We start from the raw sequence: 11031 nt of genomic DNA on the forward strand, positions 1-11031 counted from the left end.
TCGCCGCCTCTCCATCCCTCCCTGCCAAATCCGCTTGCAAACCGGAGTGGCATCGCCCACAGTGTGGATGCACCTTAATACACCACTCCAGTCCACTCACTGTTTATTTACCCTTTTGCTCCCCAAGCAGCACCCCAATATTCCTGCACTTTCATATCTGCCCGTGCTCCCAAGTGAGACCCTGTCCCGCAAGAGAAGAGAAGCTGATGAGTCTGTGTTTGGTCCCCAGCTCTTTGGCCCATCCCTAAATCTTGTCATTTGGGACAACATCTGTGCCACTGAGAGCCATCAAAGCTACAGGCGGGAGAAGGGGTTTGCCCTTTCGGCCCACCGTGGCAAGCTGGGTGGCACGCGTGCATGTGGTTAATCACCTGCCCGTCCTTACCTGTGGTCTTAGATAGGAGCATTCATACCTCACCAAAAAGGATCTGCGAGCTGGAAGGTTCAGTTTTTTACTTGTTTTTGCTTTTCTTCTCATTATTTATTTATTTAAGCCAGACTATATTAGGGCGATGAGAGGTTATGTGAAAATTTGGCTTTCAGTTGATTTAAGATGAGTTACAGAAGTGTCGGGATTTGCTATTCTAACCCCCATGGCTTTAAAAGACATTCAGACTGGTTTCTGCTTCTTCTTCCTCTCTGTCTCAAGAAAGTCTAGAAGCAAGACAAGTGTAAGGGCAATCCCCTCAACGGTGCTAAGGGTAGCCCTATTCTGGCCTTGTCTGCACCAAGAAAAAGTGGTTTTTAACTGGAGCTGAGGTGCCATAAGGAGGGGGGTGGGAAAGGGTTTGCGGCACATCTGAGGGGCTGGGGCTCTCAGGGTGCGTGTGGTGGTGGTGGCACCTCACTTCGTTTATGGGTTTTGAGCTGGTGAAGCTGGTTTACCCCTCGAGGGGTACTCTAACGTGCTTTGCTTGTGTGGCTAGTCGGGAGACAGCCGAAGCAGTCGAAACCATGCTGGTGTAATGGGGCGAAGTCAGATGTTTCGCCTGCAAAAGTGCCGTAGCAGTTTAAAAACTGATTTTAACTTTACCTCACTAACCTGTCAGCTGAGACTTGGTAACTGGTCCATGAGGGGACCCCATCCTTTGTAGCCAGGAGCAAGACTGATTCACATAAGCCAGAAGAGACGGGCAATGGATGTCGGCCTTTGCCACACCGATACCAATTCTCATCTGGATATTGGAAGAGATCAAATGAATGTAGTAAAATATCTGAGCCTGGGATCAGAGGAGAGGGTCAGGACAAAATAGCAAGCCGAGTGTCTCTGAGCGGAGAACAAACCTCAGCTAGGGAACTAATGAGGCTTTGAAGTCGTTTCACTGACATCAAACTTGGAAATCCTTTGTAAGAACTGAGATGCTTTAAGGACTGTTTAATAAAGCACTTGACTGGGAAAGGAGCAAATATTTTATCAGGCTGACACTGAGTGCTTTTTGTTTTGGGTTTTGGGGGAAGCGAGGCTGGCAATTATGTTTAATTGGTATCCTTTTCCTCTTGTTATCATTGGTGTATCGATTGCTGGGAAAACAAAATGCATGGTTTTTAAAATTTACTGTAAAGTCACGGCTCTCTTGTTTGTTTTGTTTAGCTCTGTGCTCTCAAAACAGCTCATTTTTCTTTGCTTTGCTGGTGAATATAATGTTTTGATTGAAAATGATACTAAATAATCAGTTAAATGGGATATTTAATGACAGGAAAAATTGTTTAAAATATTTTTTTCCCATAGGAAAATCATGCACTTTACTTTTTGAGCCTAAGAAGTCTTTTAATGCTAGCGTGATTCTGCATTCTTTCTATGATCTCACTTCAAAAGTAAACACGTGGGTGCACCGCGTGTGTGAAAACCGTGGAGGTCAAGGTATAGTAAATCTCAGGAGCTCTGATGCAAGAGATATCCCTAGAGTAAGTTCAGTTTTTCCCTGATATAATTTTAATTTAGACTTTCTTAGACTCTCGTCCACTGCTCGTTTGCCTTCCCCATGGGAAGCTGACCTACTGTATGAGAAGCAAGCCTGGTAGACGAGGGGAGAGCGGTGGATATTGTCTACCTGGACTTGAGGAAGGCCTTTGACACTGTCTCCTATAAGATCCTCATAGGCAACCTGTTGATGTACAGGCTGGATGAGCAGACAGAAAAGTGGATTGGAGACTGGCTGAATGGCCAGGCCCAGAGGATGATGAACGGTGGCACAAAGTCAAGTTGGAGGCCAGTGACTGGTGGTGTACCCCAGAGGTCAATATTGGGTCCGATCCTGTTCAACATCTTCGTTAATGACCTGGATGATGGGCAGAGTGTACCCTTAGCAAGTTTGCTTATGACACAGAACTGGCAGGAGTGGCTGATACATCAGAGGGCCATGCTGCCACCCAGAGCGACCTCAACAGGCAGGAGAAATGGGCCAACAGGAACCTCATAAAGTTCAACGAGGGGAAATGCAGAGTCCTGCACCTGGGGAGGAACAACCCCAGTCACCAGTATGTGCTGGGGGCCAGCCAGCTGGAAAACAGCTTGGCAGAAAAGCAGCTGGGATGTCCTGGTGGACACCAAGCTGAACATGAGCCAGTAACGTGCCCTTGCCGCAAAGAAGGCTGATGGTGCCCTGGGCTGCATGAGTAGGAGTGTTGCCAGCAGGCTGAGGGAGGTGATCCTTCCCCTCCCCTCAGCACTGGTGAGGCCACACCTGGCGTGCTGGGTCCAGCTGTGGGCTGCCCAGTACAGCAGAGACATGGACATACTGGAGAGAATCCAATGAAGGGCCATGAAGGTGATGAAGGGATGGGGGCATCTCTCCTGTGAGGAAAGGTTGAGAGAGTTGGGACTGTTCAGCCTGGAGAAGAGAAGGTTCAAGGGGGATGTCATCAATGTACGGAAATATCTGAGGGGAGGGTGCAAAGAGGACGGAGCCAGGCTCTTTGCAGAGGTGCCCAGTGGCAGGACCAGAGGCAACGGGCACAAACTGAAACACAGCAGGTTCCCTCTGAACATCAGGAAACACTTTTTCACTGTGAGGGTGACCAAGCCCTGGCACAGGTTGCCCAGGGAGGTTGTGGAGTCTCCCTCCTTGGAGATATTCAGAAGCTGCCTGGACATGGTCCAGGGCAACTATCTCTAGGTGCCCCTGCTTGAGCAGGGGGGTTGGACCAGATGACCTCCAGAGGTCCCTTCCAACCTCAGCCAGTCTGTGATTAAGTGATTCTGAGCAAGCAGAGGTGCACGATGGGGCTGAGAGGCAGGGATGGGAGTGCGGCAGGACTTTCCCAGGAGCGAGCAGCCCTACAGTTTGGCTTTCGGGGAGCTGCTGGTGAGAAGATGTTCCCCCAGGGACACGCAGGCAGCACCTCCCCACCGCAGGTGCTCGGGGCAGGGGTGTGATTGCTGGGTCCCCGATGCACCCATCCCACCACACTGCTGCAGCCACCGACGTCCCCATCTCGAGGGACTACGTCACACTCCAGGAGGAGACATCTGCACACTACCAGAGCAGTATCAAGGGAAAGCTGATTTAAACAGATACTTCTGCAGTCGCAGAAGTGGTAACTCATTTTCCCTGTTTGAACAGAAATTTGGAGCACGAAAGCTGCAACGAGTTGGAAGAGCCTGCTGGGCCAAAGGGATGTCACCAAACTGGGTGGCACATGACTCAGCAGTAATTATGGCTGGCAAATTTATATTTGTCCTTCACATGTCAGGTTTAATACATCAGACTTCCGTATACTGTCTCCACCTCAGAGTGCGTGTTCAGCTTACTGCAGGCTAAGCAAGCTGCCGCTGTTTAATCATTTCCGTAGTATGCTGAGGGAAAAAAATAACCCACCTTTTGAAAGGTTTTATGTTTGGAAACTTGCTGCAAAGTTGCTCCAAACGTAACAGTTTAGAGACCCCAGGAACTGGGGTGTGCTGTGGATATAAGAAACTTGAGCATTTGGGAATAGCAAGATCAATCTCAAGTCATTTCAAAGTAGCCCTGTTTTTATAGTGCCTGCTTATATGTAATACTATATACTGCATGAGCGGCGGTCCTCTTGAAAGTAGGAGACCTTCAGTTCAGTGTTATATCCAGTTATCGGAATAGTTTGTGAATGGAGCAGAGGAAGGGAAAAGGCATCTGGCAGTACAGCGGCATGTGCTGTCTCCCTTACGCTTGGGGTATGTCACAGTTTCCACTGCAAATGTAGGGGTTTTTGCGAGGCTTTCAAATTGGATATAAAAATTCACTACAGGTTGAAATTTGTCAGGCAAATGCTCTATTCCTTCCACAGCATTTATTGTCTGTCTTGTATATATTGCCCTTGGGAGTAAAGACACTGGTTTCAGGTCTGTGACAGGATTTTTTTTTTCAGTTGGTCTGATTTGTTTTTAAATGAGAAGAAAGTGAGTTCTCTCCTCCCCAGAATGGATTGCTAACTACACGCTGTTGACAACAGCAATATAGTTAGCAAATATATGAGACTAACGTGGCTCTTTGCAGGCGATTAGCCTGTGCAATAGGCAGACCGCCGTGGTATTTCTCAGCTGAACTATTTTAAGAGACCAAAGTATGATCAGCCAGGCAAGCCGCTGCATTTGAGAACGATCGTGCTGTGTGCCGAAGCAGTGTATACATATTGTCAATTTCCCATCTATAATGTGCCATTTTGCGCTGCTGTAATGATTTCCTTTCCCTCTCATTCCCCCAGGGCTTAACAGCCTGGATGGGAGCCTTGACACAAATAGGTTCGCCTCACGGAAGGATCCATAATGCAGCGATGGAAAATAAAAGAGTACCTGTTGCATGAGCTGCGTCAGAGCCTTGTTATTCCTCCGGTGTCTTCTGAAGTTGTCTGATGAGATGCTCTTATTTTAACTGCTCCTTGGCAGCGTCCAGCTCATCCTCCATGACATAGCTCCTGTAGAGTGAGAAGTAACGTGGGGCAGCACGTAGGTGCGTAGTGAGCAGGGGACGTTGCACAGAGGGATGAGGAGCAAAGGCTGCGGGTGTAGCTTTCATACTGGTGGGGATACCCCGGTGTAGCCCTCCCTTCTCTCTCTGGCTGATACCAGAGCGAATCCTGCCCATCTTTCCAATGTCTTTCTCACCTTGCCGTCGGTCACTGTTGAATGGTGCCTCCTAAATCTTAACAGGGAATTGCTGGGTATTTGAGCCAAGGGAGTGAGGGGGCAGAGGGCAGGGCTAAACTGGGATGTTTCCTCGGTGTCCCTTGGAGGGGACAGAGAAGTGCATCCCCAGCAGTTCCCCTTTGGTGGTGACCAAGGGGGCATCGAGCCCCCTTTCCAGAGGTGATGGGACTGCGTTTTGGGTCCGACTGTGAGCCGGCAGGAGGGTGAGGGGCTGGTTGCCTTAACAAATGGCCTGCGGGTCTCCTCTGCTCCGCCTGCCCCGTACCTCGGAGGGGGTCACCGTCAGCCGTCCTGCGAGCAGAGAGGGGACAGGTCCCACCGGCCCTCCTGGTGCCTCTGCACCTGGCCAAGGTGTGGGGAGAGTATCAAACGCAGCACCACGAATGGTGAAACACAGGGGAAAAGGTTAGTTCACCCTTAGCTGTAAGTTGGTTACTCCTCTGCCCTTTGCTGCTTGAGGATTACACTACTAAAAGGGTATGCGGGATGGCCAGGATTGTCAATCCCTGGTGCCTGAATACGTGACTCAGTGAGAAATGTGAGAGGCAAACACTGCTGAAATCACCTGTGGTTTGCATGTATGGGAGAACCAACCTGGACATTATTTGTGTATTAATAGCTCCATGTATTTGGTATATGAAAGCTCACTTTATTCAAATACATTTTTTCTATTCTAGCAACAAGACACCAATAACAATACAGTAAAGCCTTTATTTGTGTATGGCTCAAACTATACAAAGCAAAAACTGCAGGATGGAAGATGATTTATTGTTTGTTGGTCTATGTCAGTACGTGTCCTCGTTGCCCATTTGTGTATTTACTGCAGAAGGATGCAGAAAGCTGGGTCGGGCTTCGGCCGCTGAGACTGCTGAGGACAGGCATGCCCAACCCTGAGCTCCTTAAGAAACCCACATCTCAGTAGGGCGCAGGATGGGTGCGTGGTTTTGTGGTGCATCGAGGGCGACGGGGTGTGCTGCCATGAGGTGGCAGGATCAGCCCAATGGGGACCAGGGCGTGCAGGACCTGGCGTGGCACTCTGGTCAGGTGCGTGCCGCCGGGGGTGCTCGGCAGGTCTGCCGTCTTCCCGAAGGGCGGTGAGGTGTCCCCGTCAGAGATACTCTCACCACGGCCCTTGTTAATGGGCTTCTGCAGAGCAAAAATCAAACATGTTGCTTCTGGCAGGAGGATCAGTGACAGCAAGCAGCGAGTTTTGGCAAAACACTGAAGCCCAAATCCGTCCATAATTTTGTCCCCAAGTTGTTCCATTAAGTCAAGATTTCTAATTTTGTTTTGGTTTTGATACTGTGTTTATACTGGAAGGAAACCCAATTTCTCCAGGAGATGCTGAGCAGGGCATCCTACAAAGGGAGCATCTGAGACCTTTTCCATAGTGTGCACAGTATAATTTGAATTCTGTGTTGATAGCGAGGTACAAGCCACAGTACGGATGAGCAAGCGGAGCGCGGGGATAGCTGCGCACAGTGCAGTGCTGCTGTCCCACAGGAAGGCACGCAACAGCCCTGAGAAAAGTCTGTTGCACAGCCATCAGTAGGAGATAAAAAAAAAAAAAGCTAGCGTTATCACCACCCCTTTCATGGCATTTTTGTATAGCTAACATACCATTTCCTGTACAGTTGCACACATCATTGCATAGTGCCATGAACTTAACTCTTATCAGCACCCCGGTGGGAAAGCCCCGGTTATTTACAATAGGGCTCTTTTCAGTGTTGCAAGCTTCTTTTCAATTAAAACAAACAGCAAATTAAATATTAAATAGATAAGTAGGGAAAGTGAAATTAATTGATTTTCCGGCACTCAGGTGTGGTAGACAGAGGAAACTTAAGGCAATTTCACTGAATTATACTACCTTCATTTGTGTATATTAGGTACATGAAACTTGTTTTAAAAACTGGGTGACTCTGAATACTTTATGTGCAGTGAAGCAGCAATCTTAAAAAAAAACAACAAAAAAGCTCAAACCCAGCACATACTTCAGGTTGATTTTTATTAAAGGAGAAGTATAGTATAGCTATCACTGTTAACAACAACATTGAAAATTTACTTCAGTTGAGGTCGTCTGCATGTTGACTTACGGTTTTGTACCATGTATTTGGTGTACGTAGTATAAAAAAGGAGTCCAGGAAGTACAAAACACCTCTTTGGACAACTTCAAACTGTCTCTTGATCCCAGATCTTCAAACGTTTCCTCTTTTGAGGCTTGGGGACTTGGATCCTTTTCACTCTGTCTGCTTACTGACCTTGATAATAGGTGTTTGGTGTAATACATGTTTAGCAGCCCTGGGATTGCCTCCCAGGTGAAACCAAGAATTGCTTTACAAGGGTGCAGGGGGCAGTTGCGCTGGGACTCCGCTGTACCTGGCAGCCAGCTACTGCCAAGCTGCAGGCTGCGGGCAGGATCATGAAATATTTTTAAGTGTATATATATATAGATAGATAGATAGATAGATGGTGGGGTTTTTTTCTGTAGCTATCACGTGCTCAAGAAGCAGGTGCACTGGAAGTACAGAAAGGCACGCTTCCACATAGGAAAGGTGAGGGGGGGGGGAAAGCCCCCCCAAGCCCATAAACCTGGGCAAAGGACTGCACCTCACCTTTCTCTCCTTCTCCTTCCCCTCACATGGTGGGGCCCTCCCAGAGGCAGCGTAGGACCGCGAGCTCAACAATATGTATTTATAGATCCCAGAAACATATAGGATTCAGTGTGGAAAACAATATTTGACTATGCTTTAAAAAAACCCACACCAATCAACCCCAACAGGCATTTCTTCAAGGTGTCTGATGGTGATAGATGAGCTCTTCTTCCCCTCATCTAGATATTTCCTCTGCCTCCAGCCCTGTCGCTTTTTAAAGCATCAATGGGGGGATTTTATTATGTTTTATACTTTCATCTTTGGCGGTGATCTGTCTCTCTCTCCGTGGCTCCGCACAGCATGCTAATCCCTCAAGTCTCTTACACAGCATAATTTTTATCTTAATTTTTCTATTTCTCAACGTTAAATGGGCTTGCCAGGGGAACAGGGGGTCATTTCCCGTCCCCGCCAGGTCATTAATTCCCTATGAAAACACCACGATCTCACGCTTCTCAAGCAAACAGAAACATCAATTCCCTATGAAAACACCACAATCTCACGCTTCTCAAGCAAACAGAAACATCGGGAAGAGCCAGTGTCATGTGTAAAATAGTCGGCTGTGCTGCAGCAGCTGGAGGAGCAAAGATGCTGGTGTACGCTGCAGAGACCACAGGGTTTTAAAATGGTCATTTTAAAAAGAGGGCGGGAGAGATTATATAAGAGCAGTAGAAAATGGCTTTTTAATTCCTTAACAGAAATGACGACGTCTGTTTTTTTCCAGCTTGAATCTGCTGAGCGGTCTCCTGGTTGTCTCTATTTTTAGAAAGAATTGCTCTTCTTTCCCCCCCCCCTCCCCAAAACAAGACTGGCCCAATTTTTTTGGTACTGATACTTGTCACTTTCTGAATAAGGGATTTGATTTTTGCTCCTGTTTTTCAGTGCTTGGGCATCTCTGCCTGCCTGTAATCTGTCTCAGCCAAGGCTGGAAAAGGAAACAAAAAACCCCTCAACCCTGTATTTGTGAATGTTTTCTGCAGAACATTTCATGAGATGAGAAAAATCCGGAATTATTCTCCTTAAGCCAGCAGCAGGAGGGGAAAAGAAATGACTCATCTGTTTACTTTTAAAAATCCTTTTTAAGAACTCAAACGCGCCTGATAAATTATTAGCATTTTACCCAACCAGCCTCCACTATTAACTCCCCACATTTCTGTAGTCTTGCGCTCGCCATGGCATCTCACTGCCAAATCCAAGGATTTACAGGTCTCAGGAGAAACTTGGGAGATTTCCCGCTTCCCTGCCTTGGCCATTTTTTAGCCTTTGTTCATGGGGTTTGCTTTTTTCCCCCCTTTTCCCTGTCCCCTCTTAGTTTGCAAGTTTGTCAGTCCTACAAAGATCTATGCGAGCAAATCATTTCTGTAAGTGCCAGAGCCGGCGGAGCTCTTCGTGTGCTCTCAGACACAGACGCATCCCCAGGCTGGGACTCCTCACGCATCCAATTTTGGAGTGGCGCTGCCCTCCCTATCATCCCAACGCCAGTGTGCCTGCGGGATGCAGGGAAGCGCCTCGCTCCTACCAGCCCGGCCAGCCGGGCGGTGGCGATGGCACACGTTTCATTCGTAGGGAGCGGGATTCAGCCGCGTGCAGGTGAAAAATGTAAATTTGGGGTGCGCCAGTGCTTTCCCATGGTAACAGAGTTGAAACTGGACAAGTTTCCATGGTGATTATTACTACGGCAGGATGCACCGCGCACTTCGGGAGAGGCACGGGCAGCGCTAGGCGGAGCGGCCAGCCCCCAGCCAAAGTCTGCCGGCGGCAGCTCGTGGGGCGGAAATTATTTATCCTTCTGAATAAATGGATGTGCAGCACCGTTAGTTTGCTGCTTTTTTTTTCAGGGGAAGGGGGTGTTAGTCTTTTTAGGAAATAGGCTGCAAATTTCACCACAATCATGAATGGAAACCATCTCTGCCCTTTTTTAATTGCCATTTGCTTGGTTAATATAAAGGGTTGTGCTGTCAAAATAAATTTGAAGTTGCTTTGATTTTTTTTTTTATTCTTCGTGTCTTTTATGACTCAGGTGCCTGGTTCACAGGACTGTCTCTGTCTAGCTCTGTGGCAGGGCAAACGTCGGCGTTTGGTTTGGGTTTGCTTCTTTCTCACCCTGCACACGGCAGTTTTGAAGGTGCTGTACGCAGCATGCGGCACTCACCTGCTTGCCTTTAGTAAATCCCACTGGGATGAAAAAGGGATGAGTATTTTAGGGAAGCGAGGACCCTTCGCCCATGGTGGAACATTTCTTAGCCACGATATTTTTAGAAATGTTTGTTTTTGGGGCTTTTGTTGAGTTAAAACAGCGCGCTGTTGCTCGGCTCTGTCATTATGTGAAGCTTTGTTTCAAAACGTGAAACGGATGGCCCGAGTCCTTGTTTCAGGCTGTGTACTAGGGGGTGGGTTTTGGCTGCAGGCAGCCCTCAAGGTCTTTTAAATTGTCTGTGTTTATGGCTAAATATAAGTTCCTCAAAACTCTTCGTACAACACTCACGTATGTATGTATATCCAGCATCTCTGTATATGTACTACACTGTATTATGGAGCCGTTAGCCTGAAGCGTGGAAACATTTAACGGCTTTTCTTTGGTGATGGGGTCTTTAAAGGCAATTGCAAATATTATTTTAAGGAGGAGATTTATGCGGTGCCTAAAATATGTTTCTGGTTTGCAGGCCAAATTATGTCTGTGCCGATGCTCCTGGCAGCCCGGAGCCGCCACGGGTCCCACTGACGGCGATGTAGAGGCGGCGCTGGCAGAGCCCAAGAAGCCCTGCGACATGGAGGAGCTGTACAAGGACGCCCCAAACCTGCCCATGGACGTCACCAGCTCGCCCTCGGCGATGGCCAACAACAAGCTGGAGAATGGGGTGGCCCAGCTGATCACGGCAGAGGCCTGGAACATCAACTCAGCCGACCTGATGAAGAAGGCCCTGTCCCCACTGGTGACCGTCCCTGCGCCCTCCATCCTGACACCGCCGGCCGAGTCACAGAGCGGGGTAGCCCTGAAGGTGGCGGCCACCGTGCTGCAGCCCATCTGCCTGGGGGACAGCCCCGTTGTCCTGCCCATCCACCTGCAGGTCGCCGGCAGCGCCGCCCCGCAGATGCCGGCCACCAATGCTGCCACCCCCTATGTCATGACCACCCAGGGCCCTGTCCCGCTGCCCGTCCTCCTGGAGCAGCACGTCTTCCAGCACCTGAACTCGCCCTTGGTGCTGCCCCCGGGGGCCGCCTGCCCCGCCAGCCCCCTGCACGCCGGCCTCTTTCCTGGCG

General features: G+C 48.8%; 1 protein-coding gene across 1 annotated transcript in view; it reads left to right on the plus strand.

The window, feature by feature from the left end:
* Positions 1-10538: 10538 nt before the first annotated feature.
* RAI2 (retinoic acid induced 2) overlaps positions 10539-11031 on the plus strand; it is a 1593-nt gene continuing 1100 nt past the window's right edge. Inside the window, exon 1 of the mRNA XM_009276930.1 lies at positions 10539-11024. Within this exon, the coding sequence (XP_009275205.1) occupies positions 10539-11024 (486 nt within the window). The remainder of the gene's footprint in view (positions 11025-11031) is intronic.

Source organism: Aptenodytes forsteri, unplaced genomic scaffold, assembly GCF_000699145.1.
Source record: "Aptenodytes forsteri isolate BGI_AS27 unplaced genomic scaffold, ASM69914v1 Scaffold273, whole genome shotgun sequence".
NCBI classification, from domain to species: domain Eukaryota; kingdom Metazoa; phylum Chordata; class Aves; order Sphenisciformes; family Spheniscidae; genus Aptenodytes; species Aptenodytes forsteri.